Source organism: Solanum pennellii, chromosome 9 (assembly GCF_001406875.1).
Source record: "Solanum pennellii chromosome 9, SPENNV200".
Taxonomy (NCBI): domain Eukaryota; kingdom Viridiplantae; phylum Streptophyta; class Magnoliopsida; order Solanales; family Solanaceae; genus Solanum; species Solanum pennellii.
The window spans coordinates 71247454-71271812 of NC_028645.1; the positions used below are offsets into that span (position 1 = coordinate 71247454).

At 35.0% G+C, this 24359-nt stretch overlaps 1 protein-coding gene across 1 annotated transcript; it reads right to left on the minus strand.

Moving 5' to 3' along the window:
* Window positions 1–3376: 3376 nt before the first annotated feature.
* On the minus strand, window positions 3377–24096 carry LOC107031177 (myosin-6). The gene is made up of 39 exons (XM_015232441.2): window positions 23705–24096; window positions 22514–22642; window positions 22181–22324; window positions 21959–22104; window positions 21723–21882; window positions 21512–21570; window positions 21269–21428; window positions 20123–20272; window positions 19896–20032; window positions 19628–19774; window positions 19398–19499; window positions 18801–18858; window positions 18619–18720; window positions 17891–17928; window positions 17629–17755; window positions 17354–17524; window positions 17118–17249; window positions 16929–17038; window positions 16796–16856; window positions 15485–15662; window positions 15187–15392; window positions 14621–14740; window positions 13345–13443; window positions 12486–12698; window positions 12242–12381; window positions 12028–12139; window positions 11888–11932; window positions 11710–11796; window positions 11448–11618; window positions 9862–10017; window positions 9549–9740; window positions 7684–7809; window positions 7490–7560; window positions 7305–7404; window positions 7155–7211; window positions 6437–6493; window positions 6169–6249; window positions 5954–6036; window positions 3377–3894 (listed from the first exon to the last, which is right to left on the minus strand). The coding sequence occupies exons 1-39, from the start codon at window positions 23705–23707 to the stop codon at window positions 3780–3782; spliced, it is 4545 nt and encodes a 1514-aa protein (XP_015087927.1). The 5' UTR covers window positions 23708–24096; the 3' UTR covers window positions 3377–3779.
* Between the last annotated feature and the right edge of the window lie 263 nt (window positions 24097–24359).

Below are 24359 nucleotides of genomic sequence, written 5' to 3' on the forward strand. Positions count from 1 at the left end.
TGATGCTTGGGTACACTAATTCAACCAACAATTAAAACCTTCCCTCTCCCACTGATAAACTTCAAGATATTTGTTCCCCCACACATTATAAGATGATAAATTCCTAATAGGAAATTTAGAGTCAAGAATAGGGACTTTCCCTTGATTGTGCTCAAAAGTGGATTCCCCAAACATCTCTCTCGAAGCAATATTTAAACTGTGTGATCATCTGATTTAAAAGTTGAGTAGACAGTGTGAATTACTTACCGCGCTGAGACAACAACTTTCTTTCCCCTGAATTTCTCACCACAAGCATGAATCACTTCACCACCAATTTTGACCCTCCACAATCGGCAAAATTCATCGTAGTTAATGCATTGCATAGATGCAAGATATTCGATAAATTGTCTCTTAGAAAGGTACTGTTCTGGAAATGGAAATTTGGGCAATTTTAAAAATTGGTTAGGAAGGTGAAGTTTCAATCGATCATAACTTTTTATTTGCCATAAAGAATCAATACAATCAGATGGAGCAGGGCCATTTACCCAAACACATCTATAGTCACTACAACGAAAACAACTTTTAACGCCATTAAATATTGACATCAACAAAAAGTGCTAAAGTCTTACCGACATTAGTTAAGTGTCATTAGAATCAATGTCGCTAAAGGCTTTAAGGACATATACAGAGAGTGACAATTGCCGCTAAAAATACGTTTTTCACGATAATTAAGAATTAAATACCGCTAATGATCATTTTTGTTGTAGTGCATTATCAGAAAAACTAGTCATTTTTGCTGTTTTTTAAATTGATTTGAACTTTTTCTCTTTTGTTTCTGAATTGTTTGTTGTTTGAATAGAAAGGAGAGGGGAGAGGTGTCTATATACAAGTGGTCAACACTTATTTTCCTACTAGATACATTTACGTTCACACTTGCATAAAATTCCAAAATCAAACATGTTGTTGTATTTTAAAAGTCCTATATTATTAATATTATAACAATCCCCTCTTCACATTCAGACCTTTTTTTTATCATTTATATTTACGAGGAATATGATACTATTAATCTAAAATGTTATATTATTTTGATTGTATGGTCCAAATCAATCTTATTTGAATGCATAAAAAGCTTTTTAAGTGTCGAAAATGATACTAAAAGCCTGATATTCAAACAAAGAGCGATATTCTTTAAAAGAAATTATAGAGGTATATATGAATAGAAAAATAAGAAAGCAAAAGATCTTATGTAAATTGAATTTTGCACTTCTAAAGTAAGCAATGAAAGGGGAAAACGGTTATGAATAACATCACTTGAAGTTCAAGTGAACGAACAAGTAAATTTTTACTTGTAAAACTCTTTCATTGAGTTTACAATTATGATAAAACTCAAGAAAAATGTCATAATTAAAACATGTGTTAGGAGCACCCTTATATATCAATACTAATTATACGGTCCATATACATCTGCTAAATTTTTTACTGTTACATTTGATTCGTGGAAACAAGAAAAGGATTTAATTATATTATTTATGATAAATCATTATTTTTTAAGAATTGATTAAAATTCAAATTGAACAAGTAAAAAATGTATTAATTTTCTTTTGACTTTCACGTATTTTTTCCGTCCATATTTACTTGTTAAATATTTCCTAATCTGATTTTTCTTTTTTCTTGTCATTTTTTATGAATTAACCCAATTTTTTTCTTCCTATTATACTCTCAATATATTAACATTCAATTATAATGTCTTCGAAAATTATAGTGAGTAAAATATGTTTAAGACTCTATTAATTGATAGGAATAAAATAATATATCAATTACTATTTTCTTAATAGGTTTGTCAAGTCAAAGTTTGACAAATTTCAATGAACAGAGGAAATATATGTTTGAAGAGTGTCAATTTACAATATTTAATGCTCCATAAATATCTTCTGACCGCATGACCTCAAAAATAAAATAAGTAGTATTCTTCATTAATGACATTTTTCTTTAGAATTTACTCTTTAAAAGTTATTAACCTTGAAAGCATCAACATAAAAATATTAAGTAATTAATTTATTTTCATTGATCAAATTAGTTAATCAAAGTAAATTAATTTATATTCATTTATTAAAAATTTGACTTCAAAAAAACATTAAACAAGGCTACAACAGTAAATTTACTTAATTTCTTAAAGGACAAAAAATTCTAAAATGATGACATCTAAATAGAAACGGAACGAATAGTAGGGTAGCAGCAATAGTGATGTTCATTCGAAATTCAAAATTTAAATTTAAGTGGAGTGATATATGTTAATTAACTCTTTTGCAATTAAATATTTCATTTGTTGGCTGTACTACATTTGTTTATAGGGAAAAGAACATACCCTCCTTATTTTAACAATTAATTTGTATTTATTGTTTGATATCACCAAAGTATATATACGTTATGATGGTATGAAAGAGGAAGAGGTAGTGATTCAGTGAAATACTGTTTAGTTACTCCTTGATACCATTAGTATATATATACTCTGATGGCATCAAGTAGGAAGAAGCAGTGTTTCAGTGAAAAGACTGTTTGATTTACAATTGAAGTATATCTATACTTTGATGGTATCAGCTGAAAAAGGGGAGCCAGTCAGATAAATGGTTTGGACTGTGGGCTCAACCAGGATAAATATATTGTGTTGAATCCAATTTTTGTAAATACGTCATCTATTGGATTCAATTTATGTAGTATTCGCTTGTTTAAACATCTTTTATTTTTATTTTTTGTTGGTGGTCCAAATAAAGGAATAAATATTGAAGGTCCCAAAATTCTTAACAAGTGAGGTGAGGGCATGGAGGGTGTGTGGTTAATTCTTTGAATGTATTTAAGAAAAGCATGTTCATGAGGTCCCAAAAACACAAGTTCTGCAAAATGTAATTTCTACTTTCTTCATTTTCAGATACTGTCTATTTATCCATTAAATTATATTATTGGAAATTCATCCTTTCAAAAATACAGTATCTAAAACCAACAACATTCATCCTTTCAAAAATACAGTATCTAAAACCAAACTTTGTACATTAGCAGTTCTTTAATTTGTATTTAGATAACTATTTTTTCTTTGTGGCAGTATGTATATATCCCTATACACTATTATATAATGCATATATACTTCTTGTATAAAAGTGTATAATGTGTCACTAACTACAAAGATCTAGTTGCAAATTCTTGTTCAAAAACTAATTAAACCTCCACAAGTGACTTCATATTTTGTAGAAAACCTCCATAGATTATTTTCTTAAATCTACACAACACCCGCAATCTATAGTACTCTTCGAAGACGATGAAAAAGCTCTAGTAGGGGGAGTTGTCTAAATCAAACAAAAAATGAGTCATAATAACTAGAGAACAACACTATCACAAATCAATGTACAAATTAAAATCAACCTTGGTATGATTTCCATTAGACAATAGCTTAGTTCAATATTTCTGTTTCATTACATAATGAAATGTGGACAGAATACAAAACTTTTACACCCCATCACTATTACTTTGCCCTATATATTCCTGATAAAAGAATGTTGTTTGCTGCTGCTCTTTGCACCAAAACAAATACAAAATTTGACTACTTGCTGACTCTGAACCTTATGCTATTGGAATTACAATTATAAACACAAAAGGAAAAAAAAATATTTTACAGCAATCTATATTTGGTATTAAAAAATTGAAAGGGAATAAGAAGAATGAATATACAACAAATTGAATATATCCACCTAGGATATTTTCAACAAATCTGTAACTATAATGCAAGAAACCCTCGAGGTTCCTAGGCCTCACTCGTGTAAAAATGGGAAGGCTGGATGCTCGATAAGTTCTGTTGCAGGTTTGACATCTGCAAAATCCTTTACTTGAAGTGATTCTGAGACTTCATCAATAGAGAACGGGATGCTGCATTAAAAAGATATGTATCGGTTATACCTAAGGTTATCACCTAGTTCAGAGGATTGCACTTGAGGATGTTTAGCTATATCAGTACAAAATCTAGCCTTAAGGTTTTAAGTGATGTGAATCCTTGTTGGGATAAAGGTTAAAGAAAAAAATTTACGAATAATTCCTTCTTCCCACTTATCCCTTACAGACTAAAATATTATTTGAGCAATTAATATCAGCTGAGGATATTCAAATAAATTGGACCTCTAGAATATCAGCCGATCAAAAAAAATAAATTCAACAAAACAAGACAACTAACTAACAAAGTCTGAACTTTCAAACATCATTCCTTCCAACTAGTATACATCATTTAGAGATGTGAGTTTTAACGTGAACCAGAGAATTCTTTTCTTAGAGACCAGTAGAAACTTAAAAGTAACTTGATACTTTTTGTTATAGGCACAAACAACATGAAGCTAGCTTATTTACTTAATACTTCTATAAATATGGGGGAGGATTCATCCTTTGACTTCTTATTTCTGGCAGTATTGTTTTATAACATAATAATTCCAGTCACAGGTTTAAGTCCATATCAGAAGGAATTTTAAGCTCATCCTCACCCCTAATGTACATTAAACTGGTACAATATCGAAAAACACTTCCATCTGCTCAAACTCAATAGCTCACGAAAAATAGCCATGAATCTTGTTCGTTCTTAATCAACCAATGGATGAAGTCTAAAGAACTAACACTTGACACTTTTTCATATTTCCAGTCAATATAATCATTATACAAGAAATAAAACCAGAAACTAGAGGATTATATGCAAAAGAAAGAAAAAAACAGAAGAAACTAATATTCTTGTTCAAAAAGAAAAAGAGCTAGATGAATGTAGAAGCATTGAAAGATGTCCCCTCTTTTTTAAAAAAGTTGAATAAGCTCATTGAAAGATAAACATTAAAAAAGCTAATATGTAAGCAGAAAGAGAAGGTAAGAACTATTTATGCCTCAACTCAAGGATAAGTACTAACATAAAAGTGGATCTGGCAAATTTCAATAACAGAAAGTTGTCATTGACAATTTGAATATAAGTTTAAAGAAGAAAATAGAAAAACCTAGATGTCTACTGACAGAAGTGTACAAAAGCTGTGTAAAGCACAATTTGTAAGTCAAGTCAGTGGAGCGAGTTAATTAAATTTCCACAAACAAAGAAGACTATGACCGTACAGTAATCACTGTAGTTGACTTCCAGAGATCTATTTGTTGGGGAGCAAATAATTATATACCTCTGCTATTAATTACGCAGGGAATTTGAATGACTGAAACAGGTTAATTTTCAAAACAATATCACTAACCAAAGAAGTTCTCAACCAGGGATAATAAAAAGGAGGAAAAATCTTGATTGAACTAATGACCATCCCAAGAGACCAAAAAACAGATTTAAGTTGGGCAATGTAACTCCAAGTACTGCCACCCGTTTTTCCACGTCATTTTTTTCTTGTTCTCAAGAACGTGATTTTTGTTTATCAAAGGACCTAAAATCATTTCATCAAGTTTTTGTTTGAATTTGATGATTTCTGCACATTAAGTTGGATCTGACTCGCAATATTTTATACAGAAAAGGAAGTGGCATTTTCTGGAAGTGGCTCTGACCACAAGGTGAGGAAGTTGGAGTTGAACTGGGTTTGGGGTAACTGTAAGAAGAAGAATGCCATTTTCCCAACTCTTGTTAGGCTAATATCACTTTTGATTGAAAAATATGGTGTTTGACAGGAAAATATGGTGTATTCTGTCCATAAGCTGTATTACTGGCATTCTTTATCACTCGTGCGCATTGAGTTAATACTCTCTGTCCCATATCAGCAAATAATGGGGAAGATAATTCCACTACACAAGCTTGGGGGTCATAGGACCCCTATACAAACTTAAGGTGTGTAGTTGGAAAAAGAGGGCAAGGTAAAAGAACAGGGTACGGCAAGCGAAAGAAAGAACAGCAGAAATTAGATGATCATGTTTCTTGTCCAATATTTGACTAGGAGGATGACAAAAATTCACAACACGGAGGATAGTTTCTCACCTTGAATTATCATCCAGTAGAAAAGAGTTGCTCTCGGCATTGTTTGAGTCCTCTGTCATTAACACTCTCATGCTTGATATGACCTGTAAGAAGAGAAAAGGGAAATTCAAAAGAAATTCAAATATAGGTTGAAAATGTACTGGGATAGGTAATCAAAAGAAAATGTAATGTGGGACTTCAATAAGAGAGAAGCCATCAGTGTGCATATATCTTACATCTGGGGAAACACTTCGTGTATTATAGTTGTCATCCCAATAGAGCGTACAGATTCTGTAAAGTTGCTGGACACTAAGAATCTGCAAAAGAAAGAAATTTAGAGAGAGAGAGAGAGAGAGAGAGAGTACATATAGTGTTGTATGTTAAACTCAAGTGAATAAAATAAGAGGAAAATTTGACAAAGAACTCTTTCAATCTAAATGGCTAAATGGCAACAGAAAAGAAGGCTATTTACAGCACAAACGTTGAAATGGAAAAGAGACTTACAGGACACAAGTCATTGGTGATCTCATCATAAGATATTCTATACTTCTGATGAATAACCTGCGGACAAGTAACAGGAAAGGGAAATTGCATCAGTTGTTGCAACACATGAAAACAAACCCAAAAAGTTATATTATCAATTGTTAGTTGCTATTTACATCTAAAATTGCAGACATGAACAAATTCTAAAAGGAAGAAAGAGCAACAATTATCTGGCAACAACCAAGTCAGTGACAGCTGCAATGCTACAGAAGAAAATAAGAACTGGTAAGGAGCTAAAAGGCTTGAGAAACTTTCAATAGCTTAGTCCAGCACAACACATTCAACTGTGTATAAATTGTCAAGGAACTTTTGTTACAGGATTAACCATTCCTACTTGCTGGAAACTTCCACGGAACTACTTGTATGCTGGGATCTTTCCCATCACGTTAGTAAATTATTAGCATCATCAAAAGAATTTCACGTGAAACTTGAAAAAACTAATTTCGACAATAATTCAAAAGATCAAGGCAAAACCACACATAGAGTTAGTGCAGATAAAGAAAGAAGTCAAAAAGTGATATCCAAATAAAGTAATAAATGAGGGCACATATAGGAAGGGCAACCATTCAAAGCAACTCAGCACCCTTCAACACTACCAAGACCTTCAGAGTGTCTCACAAGTTAATACAGCTATATTTCCAAGCAACGATGAAAGAAATGATCATCACAATTAACATACCAAGAACCCAACAGCTTGTCTAATATGTTTGAGTTCATCCCAAGAGGAACCTGCATACTGCAATTAAAGAACAAAAAGGAAATGAGTTCAATTTTTTTCAATAATGAAACATGAGTAGCATGTGTACAATTACAAACATGCCGAACTTACCTCTTCTTTTGCTTGGCAGCACCATAGCTCTAACTCAGCCAACCCAGCTTTAACATATTCCCCATTACTAAATGTACAACACTCTCTTCGGAGAAGAAGACTGTAAATTGAAATATGAAGCTGAATGAACATTTGACAACTGGCAAATAATAAGAACACAACTTAGAATAACAAAATTCACTCACCTGTTAAATAGTTGTACATTAATGTAAGAGAATGTCTGAGTAAATATCTTTTGAACAAGAATTGGAGGCACCTAAAAGAAATGAAATTTAGTTTTAAAATGTTACTCCACACATCCATGGATATATATATATAAACTGCAAGCATCAGCTTTTCTTGGAAATTTGGTAAAAGAAAAATGTAACGAGATCCATACAAAATTTTCTTTCAATGTACAGAGAAGAGAGTTGAGGCATTCAATAATCCGCTGCCAATGATTTGTCGAAGAATCTTTGCCAAAGGATCGTCCAGTTCTCAGACTACCTTTGGCAGTCCTTGGTGCCTGAATTTCAACATATTACTATTGTTAGGTAGAAGCTACAATTGACAAACAACTCAGCTCACAAAGCTACACTAAAATCTGAAAGAGAAAGGGAAAATCTTGTGCTAAATTTGAACAATCTCAAGAACCAACCACAAAGAGAAGAAGCAGATATATAGATATACATATCTAAGCTTATGTTCTAGGCAACAAAACTTCAATTCTTCAGTCAAATATGTAATCAAAAGAAGTTTAAAGTACATAAGCTTAGATACTCAGTTTCTCCATAACTCAAATGTTCAACTGCACGGCTATAGTGATTGTGAGAGAAAGAAGGGATGTGCCTTCCTTTATCACAATAGGACCGACAGTTAGTACCTCTTCACTAGGCGAGGAGTTCCTGGGAGATAGCCCTGGTTGGTGTGCCTCAGAAGTCATGAGTGCTCGTCTTTGTGCGCACTGAAGTGACTCATATACTTAATGCTAAGGGAGGTGAGATTTGAGTCCGTTCAAAGCATCTCATAAGTAGGTGTGAAGTCATGAGTGTTTGTCTTTGTGCACACTGAAGTGACTCATATACTTAATGCTAAGGGAGGTGAGATTTGAGTCCGTTCAAAGCATCTCATAAGTAGGTGTGGTAACTGATTGTTTATGTTAACATTCGTATCACCTTCAGCAGCTTGCGGCACTAGCAATACCTATTCATTGATAGCATCCTTTATTTTTTGTTTTAATAAAGGTAATGTTTCATTGATAGCATCCTGTTGGTTTACTATTTGCTAGGCACAATGGTTTAGCCTTAAAGGAACATTAACACGTTATGCAACTCTGCTCTAACACCCGACAAACATCACCAGAATATTACCTTATCACCAAATCAATGCAGGTCTGCTCAGGCTTGATTAATTCCTTTATCTTTACAAAATGTTAATTACTATAACTTACAGCTAATAATTGTTTTCTTTGGTGAGTTATAAATATTATTATACGAAATAAGCTAAAATGTTACAAATACATGCATCTCATTTCAGATGAGCTTATTTCTCGAGTCTTAGATCATCAAGTAATAAAAGCACAAGTATACAGGTTTATAGGGATATGTTTGATCTTTTATAATAACTTGAGAGATGAATAACATTCTTTATTGAATTAGAGCTATACTGGATAGCCAAAAAATTCAGAAAGCATGTCCCAAACACTATTTGTGAAAAAATACAATTTGTATGGCTAGAGCGAACTATCCTTCTTTTTCCCTTGGTAAATTCTAAGGAGTAATATTGACAAAAAGGGAGAAAATGTATGCGTCAAAAGAGAATTTTACCACATGACCTGGTTTACTCATGATCAAATTCAAAGGGTATACTAACTAAATGCTTCAAGACTTGATATACGTATACCGCATGAAATCATTTCTCATGAAATATGAGTGATGTGATGAGCATTATATTATGTTCCCTTTTTCTCAAGAGGATGAAAACCCCTACTAAGTAATTCATTTGACAAGGGAAACAAAAACGAAAAAAGAACTTTCAGAATGTTGACCATTCTACTAAAAAACACTACAAAGAAAAATGAAGAGGATTTCCTGTATAGAATCCGACCTAATACCCCATGAGACACAATATTTCGAATATTTATTAGCAATTAAGCAACAATCTCTAAGAGCATCTTAAACTTAGGAAGTGGTAAGCCAAAAATAAATATAGCAGAAAACTCTTACAACTGCAGTAGTGGATTGCTGAGAGAATATTTCGACAAACCTGGATGCACAAGGAAATGAGTGATCCCAACTCCTTCTTCAAGTTATCTCTAATAATTCCATAAATCTTTTCAACATATGCTGTAAGCTGCTGCTTGAAAAGCAGAGCAGGGTATTTTGCTTCAACTTGACGCACGACCAATGCAGCTGCAGCTGCAGCAAGGTTGACAGCAGAAGGCGACGAACGAAAGCCCTGAAAACAACACAGCATAATCAGAAAGAGCAGCCATGAGAGTCAAACTACTATAGCTACTACTCTTGAAAGGACTACAAATAAGCTTAAACAAAGAACAAAAAATCAAAAACTTCAATACCATTGTCATTCTCCCAAATAGAGATGTCGGAGGTTGTGGTTTGCGGGTAGGAGTTGCACCAACTGAACCACCTGGTTTCAGACTTTTTTGGATTAAGAACAACAAAGTTGAGGTATTCGACAGCCAATACGCCATGTGATCGTTGCTTTCTTGATTCTGCAATCAGCAGATACTTTGTTATGCTTCATGTTAATCACAATGGTTCTAAATGCGGCATCAAACTTCAAATATTTGACAAAAGAAGGTTGCACTCCTGCTTCCCCTGTATTCAGTGTCTCATGGATGATGATTAAAACAATTCAGAAAAAAGCGCAAACTGACAGATATTTTTCCTATTCCAGGCTTTAGTAATGATGGAAAGTATGTTGAAGTTTACTACACAATGATATTCCTATTCCATGTTTCATTGATGATTGAAGTTGCCTCTTAAACTTAACATAAAGTTAAACCTTAAATGTGGTGTATCAGGTTTATTTCATATGGAAAGACATCAATTCATAATTCTGATCGGGTTCGAATGTCTAATAAATTTAAAATCTGGAAGCTTCTACTTCAGTGTAAACTAGCAAGCAATTCTCCAGCAAAATAAAACATAAGGACTTCCTAAACCAAGAAAGTATTTCACGTTAAAATGTAACGTCCTATAGTTGTTGATGATGATTGGACGGACAATATAAAGCAGCTAAGTGAATTATACAAATATAGGGGAAAATATAATATTCAAAAGCTGCAGCTAATACTTTCTGCAATTCTCACGCTGAGACGCAGACCCCATCTGCTTTAATACACTAGGATTTATAACTTTCTTTTTCAACCTTAAAACCTTTGTTGCCATCTATAGGTCTCTGATGTCCAGATTTTATCTCTGAGGTCACACCTCCAAACCTCAGATTGGAAAGCTCATTTCCAGACAAGAATCAGAAACCTAAGGTATCCGTTAATATGTGGAGCTCATGAACTTATTCAAGAGAAAATATTGATATAGCTAGTAACTCCACCAAATCTGTTTGTGTTACTCTTACTTGGACACACTAATTCAACCAACACTTAAACCCATCCCTCTCCCACTGAGAGCTTCAAAAATCAGGAATTGATACTTTCCACAGGTTCAGTTAAGAAAGATGATTTGTTTCACCATACATAAGATCATCAATTCCTAATAGGGAACATTCATTGTTGACATCCTCAAAAGAGAACGATATAGGTGAATATGTTGATCTATATCATATTGAACCCCCCCCCCCCAAATATGGTTTAAAATTTAAATAGGAATGCTATGAGCAGAGTTTTTGTCCTTTCCTAATCAATGCTAATAGCAACTGTGAAAATTGCTTTCTTTTTTTGATGAAAACTGCAACATTGCATCTCTGTAACAATATTAAAGATGATGGATGTTTATCTCTTATTTTTTTTACTTAAATGGACATTTAGCTCCTGGCCTAAAAAGAAGCAGGTCATCACTTTTTACTGCAGTCAGGTGATTATTGTCCAACCTCTTCAGGTTCCTTGATACAAGCCTTCGGTTCTTAAAAATCCATAAAACATGCCCAAGCCAATGTAAATAATCAGCATCCACAAGTACTTACCTCAATAGCTGAACCAATCATCTGAATCAAACGATCGAACACACTGGTCCTCTCAGCTTCAAAAGATTTCCAATGGAGAAGGCATTTGTAGATGGTAAAAGCTGCAACAGGCTTTCCTTGGCTGAACCCCACATCCTTCATCACACAGTCAATGAGTGCATCAACATCCTCCTGTAGCAAGGTCAACAAAGATTTCATTTGACAAAACTTTCTATCAGGAATTAAGAAATAGATAATCCAAACTATCTATGGAATCACATACGTGCTGCTGTCGATCAACAGGAGGTCTCCTCATCTTGCTGTCGGGGGTTTCAAAATTTTTAGAAGGTGTTGAGGAACTTAGTGCATCCTGCAAAAATTAATCCTCTCATAAGCAGTAAATAAGAGTTTACAGCATCCTGCAAGTGATGTAGCTTAATTACTACAAAATCATGTCTTACATTAGTATAGTTTTCATCATCAAGATGGTGTCCATTTTCAACAATCTGAAAAAAAACAAAAACAGTGCCTCAAGTTTGTTAATAATATTGATCAAGAGGAAAGAGAAGAATGAAAATGATGACTTTTCCGTGGTAGGTACCTTGGAGGCCAGGCTAGGTGAATGATCTGAAACCCGCTTGGCAGGGGTTAACAGGCCCTGCTGTCGAAGAATCTTGTTCTCAGATTCCATGTCAACAATTTTCTCCTCAAGCCTAATAGCCAAAAGACACAGTGATGAGTAATGTGTCTGTATGACAAAAACAGTTTTACACATTTATCAATTTAAGCTACATATGCCTAGAAGTTCATTCAACCTTTGCATAGAAGTCTTCAACTGAATAATCTTGGACTCTGCCTCCATCGCTTGCTTCAACCTCTCCTCACTAAGTTTATTTGTCTCTTCATATTTTTTTTCTGTTTCACCAATCTTCTTTTCTAGAGAGCTTACCATTGTCTAATATTCAAAAAATAGTTATCAAAAATTGCACGCCGAGTAGCTTCATTTAATAAATTTACAAAGCAACAATAGAAACGACTTTAAAGTTTCAGTCAACTTACCTTTAAGTTCTCATTTTCAATGCTAAGTTTGTTCATCAATTCATGGTCAATAACGGGGACTTCCTGTACAATAGGGATCTGCTCGGCTGCCCTTATTGCATTTTCACGTTCTTTGACAAGCATTTCCTTGGTTTCCTTGAACTGAACTTGCATATCCTGCAAAGCAGATTGTAGTTTTGCATTTTCTTGTGTTTTTGCTTCTTCAACATCCGCCTACAAAAGACAATTTGAATAATGAGCTGGAAGGAAGAAAAAAAATGATTACGTAAGGAAATAACACTTGAGATGGGACAAGCTTATATTCTCACTAGCATTATGTCATACTTCTTTTATAAGGGAAGGTTAGCATTATCTCATACTTCTATTCAGCAAGCCCAAAAAGTTATTGAAGTTTTGGCCCATTTGTAGAAAACATGTGTTCTTTTCTAAGTATCTTTCACAACCAGTGGGATGCTAGATGCAAACTAATCACCCACAGACTAAAATTTCCAAATGATATGAAACAAAGACTGCAAGAAAGTGATCGAATAGTTCAAGGGGCTGAAGCAGTCCATTACTTAGACCGAGTGCCTCTATTCTGGTGCTCTAGTGTTCCCTTCACCAAGTAATATTATAGTGCTCCATGTATCTGTTCTAGTTCTAAAAATTACCTTCAAAATCCTTAACCTAGAGTAACAGGCAATTGTTGGTGTTTCCTTCCCTGTTTTTCAAATGGATCAACAATGGCACAGATAAAGATTGAACAAGATGGTTCTACAACTTGCTTTAGAGAAAGCATTGATCAAGGATATTGTGCATCATGAAAGAACAGCTACCAAAATGTGGGTGAACAATTATGCAATAATTCTATCTAACTGACCCTCATGCGTTTCTCCAGCTGCAATCTCCAAGTTAATTCTTCAACTTGCTTCTCTAATTTATTCTTTGCAGCTTGCAGAGCCCCAGTCTCCCGTGCAGCCTGAAAAAAGGACCAGTCAAAGTAGAACTCAGATAAGAAGCAGTTGATGAGACCAAACTAGGATAAATAGAATGTAGCGATAGAACAAGACTCATATTTGCAAGCATTTTCGCATGTTTGTTTTTTTTCAGTTGAAGTGCACAATGCATGGAACAAACTTAAGCTGTTAAAGAGAGTCGGCTTTTATTCATTTACTCATAACTTCAACACGCCCCCTCAGGTGCGAGCCTTACTTTTTTCATGAGCCAAGCATGTGGAAAAAGTTTTTGAGAATAGGTGGCGGTGAAACTTGAACGTAAGACCTTTGCCTGCTCTAATACTATGTTGAAGTGTGTGACAACCACATCTAAAAGCTTAAGTTGTTAGACAGAGTACACTTTTAATTTGAAATAAGACAAGAGTACCTTTTATTTATTTGTGTTAACATTGAATAAAATCAACTCGCTCAGATGTATAAAATAGAAAAATACTGATTATAACAATGTAGTTATTCTTTCATTGAGCTTAACAATTTTAGGAACTTAGAAAAGCCAGTCAACTCAGCAGTAGTGCAAAATTTGCCTAAATGCAACTTGAGTAGCTTCACATATAAGTTTTGGCAGTCCAAGACTCCAAGTGATTGCTAAACTAAGGCCTCAATTCTTAGCACTAGCCTTATTTGTAGTCTTTAATTCAGTACTATGCCTAGCAAGTTCATGGAGGTAGATGGCATCTGGTAGCTTGCGTAAATCTCGACAAATCCACTGAGTACCTGCTAGGCTGCTACCTCCCACCAGCATAGGTACCAACAACTCCGTCTACCAAGACTTCGGCGTATAGGAAGAATTCACTAAGTGTCGCCTTTATTCATTTTGAACTCAGTTCCCAATGTTGTTACTGCAACTCCAATCTGTAGAACCCCCACCCCTTCGGGCCCTTTTAAATACTTATAACACTAATTCCCTTAAAAGCAGTCACTTTCACTTCCTTGGTCAAAATTATGAAAGCAACTTTCCAATTCAAGAATGTAATATCAGCATAAGAACCTTTTGAAGTTAGTTTTTACAGGATTCAAGCCTACAACAATATTATATATCTGAAAAATTTTAGGCAGCGTATATCACTAAATAGGATAGTCTCAGAGAGCAAAAGTTTTGTCCAACAAAGATGATAAAAAGAGATGTGGAATGAGAATTACCATCTTAAGCTTCTTCAGTTCCTTACGAGCAATTTTACCTCTCCAAGCACACTGAGTGGTAATTGCAGCTTTCTTGAGCTTCTTGAATTTTGAATATGCCAAGAACTTGCGACAATGGCTCTGAACATATAGTACGAGGGTCCATGAAATTTCAGCAGTAGATTCTGAGATACATTATTCAGTTGCTACGAAGAAAACTATTGCAAATTGACTACAAGCCTGTTTGGAATGGCTTATTTTAGCTGTTTTTAAGCCAAAATATTAAGCACTTTTAAAGAGTTTGGATAAGATAATAAAAATAATAAAAAATTCAATAGTTAGAATTTCTAACTTATGGCTTATGCTGATAAGTAATAAGTTCCTCTAAACAGGCTCTACATCTACTAAAGTAGGAATCTATCTCAAATTTTTGAAATGATTACCCTTCATTTAACCCCAAGGGTTGATTCAACCATAAACCTGAAGGTCATGAAATTGAACCCAGTTATCCAGATCCTTAGGCTTACTATTTTCCAGAAACAAGAAAAAGAAAAGACAGATTAATCCTTCAGACATCGAATACATACCTGAATAATAATTGCCGCTTTTGTCTGACTTCTGAATCGAAGCTCATTGCGCGCAGCCATCCCACGCAATCCTGTCTGAATTGAAACAGCAGAGGACCACAACTCTTTGTAAGCCTTCCTAGCAATATGCATGCGCACATTTGTCTGGATTCTAAGAGAAGCTGCTTCCCTCCGCAAACTCTCATATACACGCCGAGCAAGTTCCCCTACAAGGACCAAGCGGAAACAATCAAATAAGTATCATGATTCCTAAAGTGCATCCTAAAATAGGAACCAAGGTATGCAGCAAATTCATTACCACGGCACAGAGATTGTATCTGTATTGTTGACCGACGTAACACTGTAAAACTTCTCCGAGCCATGTAAGAACGAACTTTTCTCTGGATGATGCTAGCAGATCTCCCTAACACCTCTGTTCTTCGAGCATCCAGTTCCGCCATTTGACCAGCTCTCAGAAACACCTTTGTTTTACCAATCTGCAAGACCAAATAAAGACCAATGAATAGCTTTCGAAGCCTAAACATGGGAGAAGTCTCACATATGAAGCTAGATAAAAATTTGATAGGGAGACCATATTAAAGTATGCTTATAAACAAGAATAGTAACTCTGTGAAGACAATCAGTGCAGCATATTAGACTTGCCACTGAAGTTTGCAGCGTCATGAGCAGAAAACAGTATAAACTAGGACAAGAAAACATGAGAAAGTGCATTTTAGCACTTAATGGGCAAGAAGAGGAAAATGGCTAAAGCAAGGAGCCAATTTGAGATCAACAAATCTAGAAAGAGGTCAAACAAAGATTTTGTTGTTACTATTTATTTGCTTATTGTTTGTCAATGCACTAGTTGTATTAATGTTGTTTATTGTGTTTCGATTATTGCACTATTTTGTTGTTGTTATTGCTCCCTTCTGCAAGTCTTTGCATTGTTTCCTTGTGACTCGCTATATTTTCTTCTTTCTATCTGTAATTGCTGCATTTGAACCGAGGGTCTTTCATAAAGAGTCTATTTACCTCCACGAGATGGTGGTAAGGTCTACGTACATTCTACCATCCCCAGACCACTTGTGGGATCTCACTGGGTATGTTGTTGTTGTTGTTGTATTTATTTGCTTATTTACTTATCAATCATTAGGTCAAACAAGAATTTTGCAAACCTAAAGAAGTTCAAAGCACATCCATGAGGAGTCGACCAACAAAAGAGACAAGAGAGAAGACCAATATGAAACTATTTGCCTTATTACCCAACTAGTAATGCTCATGTGAGAGAAAGAATTTGATAATGACATAGAAGAGATGCGGGACAAGCCAAAGGTAAATGCAGTCAACAGATTTGTGATCCTCCAAACATTTGTATTCTACTCTCTTCGAAACATATCAAAAATCTGAACTCAGCATAATAGATACAAAATGGGACAAAACTTGCTTGTTATATCTTAATGAATAAGAAACGTTTCCATGTGTTCAAGTAAAAGGCTATGTTCAGAAAGCTAACACATTTTGTCATTAAATTGATCTTTTATGATAATTTAGAATAATACAAAAGATAGAAAAGTACATGCAAAAGTTTGAAAGTGTTTCATATCCCAATAGAAAATTTTCAAAAGAATACCTGGTAGCCTTGAAGTCCAACTTTCTCCAGGAGCCTTTTGCATGCAGCAACCTCGTCCGTACTGTCATGAATTTAGTCAACACATAAAAACATAATCAATTAATAATTGGAATTATACAAGGTAACAACATACCTTCCATCTAAAACTTCAGGAGAAAGGATGCCAAAACGATCTAGAAATTCATAGAATGGTCTCCGAGTAGGATATCCAGCCATGCTTATTCTAATCGCTTCCATCACTCCCTAGAATTAGAATAAGAGTGAGTGTAAATCCAACTCCCATGTACATTACCAGTAATAAAAATTCAAAATGTTTACTTACTCCACATCGCAGCTGCTGCAGAACGTTGTGATTCTCAAAGATAGCTGGCTTTAGCAGATTATTAGGTTTGACACATCGAATGTAGTGGGGTTCTGTTGCATTCAGTGTTTCAAGCAAAGATTGCAGTTGTTGCTGCAAGAATACAATGACACAAATCATGTTTCAACATGTTCCCAACCATAGCAAAGATAAGAGGGAAAAGCAAATATGACAGAAAAAAGGTGCATTCTACGTGCCTTAAACCTTGAGCCAATTGATGAGAACTTTGATTGTTTTGAGGATTCCTCATTTGATGTTGGAAACAGCCCAGATACAAAGGAACACGTTGAAGCATTCAGGAGTGCCTGGTGCTCAGCAATAACATAATCTTTGTTTTTCTCCAGAAATAATTCTGTTTGATACGTGACCTGGAGAAAATAATAGGTATAGAATACCCACGTTTTGACGTTAACTACAAATTCTAAACACGATATTACAAATGGTGTATAGATGAAAAGAAATAAAAACTTACATCACCAGCATAATGGCATATAGTGAAATCAGAACGAGCCAACTTGGGCTTGCAGAATCGTTTATGGTTTTTGAAAGTTTGATAGAGCTTTTGAGCAAAAGTTTCATGAGTAGATCTAGGAAACATGCTACAAAAACAAAACAAAAGCATTGTAAGCATCCTAAGCAACCAAAATATGATAATATGCAGCACAAATAAGTGCGCCAATTATAAAAGGGAGTGGATGATGAGGTTACTGGAAGAACCTCAGCATGCTACTTACCAAGCTTCATCAAGAAGTGCTATAATACCACCTGGTTTCTGAGCAAGGGAAAGAATTAAGATGTCATTAAAATAAGGAAAGAGCAAGTGACTAAGTGCTGGTGCAAATGGTAACAAGAACAGAAATCAACTGAATGAGAAAATGGAGTGCAAACGAGATTATCCATGATCTATTATTTAGAAGATCTTTGAAGAGGAAGAAAAAAGAAGCTATTAGCCATTAGCTCATTAGATTTTATCTGACCTAGACAACATGATTTGTGGTCGTCTACTACTAGAACATCTCTGTGAATTTTTTATTCTTGCTAACATTATCTCTGCATAAGCTTTTTGCTACCTGTTATTACTGTTTATCAAAGGAAAAATCATCTCTGAAGCTATTTAACCCTAAACCTGCAGTCTAAAGATCCTTAGCCCTACAGATTCTTCCATGATTATAACATGTTAGTAAAATGAAGTTGAAAAACTGAGCTGCATCAATAAATCTGACAAACGACTGCAAAGAGAATAACATATTCCTAACAAAAGGCAAGTAATTGTTAAGAAAACATGTAGAGATTTTACAAAGAGGGAAGGGCGGAAAGCAGTAAAATGGGTTTACTGGATGTCATTGCATCAGAGTGGGGAAGCAACAACTTTTCCTTTACTGACTCACCCAACAAATATATTCTAAGACATTTGCAAGTAAGCAATTGCAAGACTTTAAGCATCCAAAATCTCAGCACAAACCTTTTCTACCAGATCTAGAATATCTTGATTATCAATGAACTCAATGTAGCTCCAGTTAATTTCTTCTTTTGTATACTCTTCTTGTTCCATTTTGAAAACATGCTGTAAAATCATTGGTAGGGTGTCATAAAGTTGAGCAGCAGACTAAAAGTTAATACAAAAAGGATAAGGATAGCCAGAACCTGATTGAAGTGCTGCTGAAGCTTCTCATTTGTTAAATTGATGCAGAATTGTTCAAAGCTGCAGATATAACCCACAAAAATGATACACTATACAAAATAATCAGCTTTGAGATGCGAAAAAATTCTGACACTCAGGGTTACCAAAATGTAACAAAATTCTAAACTGTGCTTCTTTAAGCTTCCATAAATATCAGATGTAGAAAGAAAGGAAGACTCAGGAAATTTATGGTCTAAAACAAATTTTAAATATTTGTGTAGTTATAAATCATTCCATTAAGGGTAAAAGAAGAATTTTAAAGTTGAGTTGTTTCTAATTATAGAAAGGTGACATTCTCTTGGGACAAACTAACCAGAAAAAAGGTCACATAAATTGGAACGGAGGTAGTAACGAACAATGAGATCTTAAGTCCACATTTTTGATTGGTGAAAGTGTACAGATAAATACACACCAATTTTCAATAACATAAATGTGACCCTTGACACAATGTGAAGTACAATGACATTTGCTTGTTTGTGAAGAAGTCAAAGAAATTCTTTAAAAGTTCATTCCAAGAAAAAATTCACATCCAGTCCAACCAAAACGCCACAAATAAGCACCTATTAGTCTTGAAACTCTCAAATCCATAGATATCCAGCACGCCAATCAAAGATTTAGAATTTGGATCTTGACCAATTGAACTATTGATCTTATCTACCAGCCTGCAAAAAAAATTGTTGGAGGGTCTGAGTGAACTGTCAATTGTTTGTAGAAATAAAGAATACTACAAACAAAGACGATAGCTGAACATGTCATTTAATTCCTGTCTAGACACAAAACTAAAGCTCACCAGTCAAACAATCTTGAGTACACAATTTTTGCAAGAGCATCTCTACTGGTAAGTGCAGCTTCTGGATCCAGCCATTTGGTGATGGTTTCATCACGAGTAACAATAACGCGTTTGCAAAGGGAATCCTCTAGAGACTTTACGTCACACCTATGAGCAATATAAACGTTTAATGGCTACTCTGTCTCTTTATCTCTCTCTCTAAAAGAAATGCTTCAAACCAGTAAAAAGGAATAGTGCTTTGATTCAATATTCCTTGTATACCACTTACATGAATAGCTCTGCAGCAGTTCTCAGATGAAACCAAGACTTCTCATCTTTGGGCACTGATGAGTCTATTTCCTTCCCCTTTGCAAATTCTATGTTTCCAAGATGGAGAATTGCAGCCACTACTCGAAATATTGCATCCTGGGAGCATTCACAAAGTAGCCAAGAAAGTATAAGGAGAATCATAAGTTGAACATGTTTTACTGTCACAAGTAATTTCCCAAAAGATACCTGCTCCTCAGAACTTATTCCAACAACATCCATTGCCCTTCTTGTAGCTAAGTATTCTTTGGCATCATCAAGCCCATCTAACTCATAGCAATTCGTCTGATTGAGATAGTGAAATGTCCTGGGATTGTCTAATTTGAACCTTTGAATGTCCTGAGAGTGGAAAGATAAAATAAGAAGCTTGGAAAACAAGTCCATATGACAGATTATTCCTCAATATGAATTAAGATATCAAAGAGAAGGAAAAGGAGTTGAGCATCCCAGGCAAAGACACTGCAGCACCTCCTGCAGGACAAGCATGGTAGGTGTACAGGTTGTTATAGGATGATCCCTGAACCAATATATGCTACTGCAACAGAGTATTGTTCTCTCTTTTTTTATAGCACTGGGTGCACCTCGACTATTCCATCATACTTGCTACCTCCCACAGCACACAACTAAATCGGACTATCGTATCAACTTTTTTCCAAATGAATAGTAGGAATACAAAGATGGTTTCCCTATAGCTATCAAACAAAATTATGGTACTACTTTCCTACTACTGAGGGCAAAGCATGCTCAGAAGGGTAAAAAATACCGAATATAGAAGTTGTTCGGATACATATCAAAAAGAATCATAAGCCGTGCCGAGTACATATCTTTTACCCCTTCATCCATGGTATATTTACACTCTAAAGAAGATTTGATGTTAAATTGGATTGCACATACTGGACAAAACCTATCGTCCCAATGCAATAATCTCTAGGCACTGTCACCATCAGAATACCGATAGTCGCATGTGAGCTAGCAAGAACACAGATGACTTGAAGACATGCAGATCCTTTAACCTAAGCAGGTTGCATCTGGACTATCATTTAACTTCTGAAGCTAATCACAAAGTATAAAATCAGCCGACAACATTATAAGCTGTCAGAGGAGAGGACAAGATAAAATGTCTACCAATAGAAAACTGCATTCGCAAGTTGCAAACTCTAAAAGATTAACATTGCGAGAATACAAAACCAATGGAAAAAATGGTTAATTAAATTTTCCAACACAGAAGAGGAGTGAACCAAATACTCAAGGAGCGAAACAATATAAAATACTGTGGGTTCAGAATTCTTCTTCTTCATAGAAATCCATGTAATGAAGTAAATAGTGGTGCATTACCTCCGGTGGAGCAGCACAAAGCATGTAGAAACAATGATAATTTCTCTCAGGATCAGACAACTGGCAAACACGAGATCTTTCGAGTAAATATGTTCTGACAGCAGCTCCTGAAATCCTTCCCTTTTGGTCAAACTGGATCTCCACAAACTTACCAAAACGACTGCAATATCCATGCAAAAGATATTACAACCATGCAATTGTTTCCTTCTGAACAATTAGAAAACGGACAAAATTCTATCCAACCTTGAATTATTGTTTCTGACAGTTTTTGCGTTACCAAATGCCTCCAGAACAGGATTAGACTGCAAAGTGCAAAAGCATAGTCACCCCGTAAGAGTAGATAAAGGTACAATGGCAACAGATGATCTTTAGTTTTACATCTGTACAAACGATTATCAGCAACCAGTTGTAACGCTCTAGTTACAATACCATTGAACAGTTTAAGACTTAATACCTCCAGGACTTGCTGCTCAACTGATCTACTACCTTCAGCTGCAGCTCTCCCTCCCATGTAAGCAAGATAGCGCATGAGTTGCTTGGTGCTTTCTGTTTTACCAGCCCCACTCTCCCCACTAACCAATATTGACTGACTTACTCCATCATTGATCATAAGTCTGCACCCATAGTAAATATATTTAAATGAAAATTCGAACAAGAGTTTTTAATTCATATAAACAGAGAAGCACAAACCTGTATGCTGCATCTGCAACAGCATAAGGGTGTGGACTCAGCTCCCCAAAAGCTGCACCTTTATATTGGGCCATCATATGAGTATCATATAAGTGTGGTAGCCTTCTAAAAGGATTGACAGCGATTAATATGTTCCCTGTATATGTCTGAAATCATCATCTATTAGGTTACTTGACCTAAAAGGAAAATGAACAGATCTCATAAAATGACAAAGAAACTCACATATATTTCATTGATATCATATCTAGCCTTTAAATTATGTAGGACTCCTGGTTCATGCAAATAAGCCAGCTTCGTCATATCATCCACACCGGACGGCGGAGCTTCAGCATCTTTGGCATAGACATTAGAAGACTTAACAACAACCTGTAACCATAGATTCAGCGAGTAATTAAAAATGAACAAGGTTCAGCATTTCCAAAAACTCTGCGTAGTTACCAATGTGTTTGAGAGAGTAGGGTGATAGAATTCAATGCCCTGGCTTGTTTCTGCCGTTAGTTGAATGAACAAACTAATTACTTCTTTCCTACAAAAAAATCCCATGTGCTCACTTACCGTTTTACCAGAAGTGCAAAGAACCTTCACGTCTGAACCATTAACCTCCAAAACTTCCCCATCTATCCAAGCTACATCAGGATCCTCCACCCAAACAAGAGAACCAACAGGTAAGCTAATGGAAGCAGCCTGCAAATACAACGATGCGGGTTGCCCATTCAGAAATATTTATTAGAGACAATACCAATAGTTGGTACTCTTTTGAGCCCTTAAATGTATAAGCAAAATGAATAGGACTCAGATTGAGGCTGCCAGTACGTATTAAGGATCAAAACATGTCTAGCCGTTAAGAGGCCAAGCAACGAGAAGAAAACAATGCCTTCGAAACCAGAGAAATAGTGCCACATTGCATTGAATGTTATCAAAAGCATTTTCGATGCAGCAAGTTTTGGATGATGGAATTAGAAAAAAAAAACACTTACTCAACATAAAAGGTCATGATGTGTTTATCATTTTATTACCCTGCCGCCGCCCTGCTTACTACTCACTCTGGGCAATCACTAAAAGTTGCAGAAGATACATGACAATGCTTCGCAGAACTTAATATAATTCACCAGCTTTACTTAAAAAAGCATGACAGTGGGAGAAATTAATTATACATTAATTTCTTTAAGATGCTTATGATAATGCTCAAGGCAGGAAATAGAGCATATACCATAACCCCACCCCCACTCCGCTAAAAACAAGGAGCCAATAAACTACAGAAGTTGACATTCAGAATTAATAAACTCATAGACATCTAACATTTCCTAACCAAAGATGAAACTTTGACAGCATCTAGCCAACAATAGGAAAGGTATAGTCAATTCCATGATTATAATTTCATTCCATATCATACGAGGCCGGAATAGGGTCTAGTCAACATGACCAAACTTGACCTGAAATCAACTATTCAACCAAAAAGTAAACAACATAGTCCCTTCTACATCCAAAGACTCATAGCAATCTATATTTTCTTTCTCTTTCACAGCACATAGTTAGCAAAAATAAAATTATCTTAATCACCATGCCCAAATCAACCCAATGTCATAAATTATCCTCATTGGTCAAAAAAAAAGTCCATTCCATTACACAGAAATCTGATAACAATGAGGAATAAATACCCTTCAAATCAAATTTCAAACAGATCAAACAAAATACATCAAGAAATGCAGATCAAAAACAATGCTGTAAGAAATAATCCAATAGTACCATTAATTAAACAACTCCAATCAGATCAAATCAGCTCCTGAATCATCAATAACAATAAACTAACAACAGATCAAGAAACCACTGATTTCCCACAACCCAATCTCCTCAAAAATGACAAATATAAAGCAACAGTTCACTTTCACTTTTCTTCAATTGCTCTCTGACTTCAACTTGACTCCAATTTTTTTCAACTTTTCAAACTAATAAACAAGCAAGATCTGGTAACCAAATGAAGTGAAAAAAGAAACCCTTTATCCTATACTAATTCACCAGTCCAATTTCTCTTGAAAAATTACAGAAAAATCGGAGATGGAGCAAAAAAATAGTGTCTTTTTCTTCTTTCTTCTTCAATATCTCAAGTTCAACTCAAAGCCCCACGTAGTTTTTGAAGGGGTTTGGTCTAAGTTTATATTAATAAGTAATTAAATGGCTAATTGTAATTAAAGTGATTAATATCTGTTAAACAAATTAAATACCGAGTCTGCCCCTCCTAGATTCCCGATATTACAAAAAAAAGTCTCGAACAGGTCATTAACGCGGACAAGATTTTGTTGTGGTCCCTACCGTTTAAAACGGCGCGGCGGGTAATACAGATTACAGCTGAGGATTTAGCTGTTTTTGTATACGGTGTCGTCTTAAGTCATTCATTTTGTGA

Bases quoted from the DNA above. Each gene is read 5' to 3' on its own strand.
- LOC107031177 (XM_015232441.2), bottom strand. The intron at 21,571-21,722 runs GTATTAAGTCTT...TGCACTTTGCAG, and splicing joins TTGAGCAGCAAGTCCTGGAG to TCTAATCCTGTTCTGGAGGC. The intron at 20,033-20,122 runs GTATCTTTTGGG...GAATGCTCCCAG, and splicing joins GAATAAGTTCTGAGGAGCAG to GATGCAATATTTCGAGTAGT.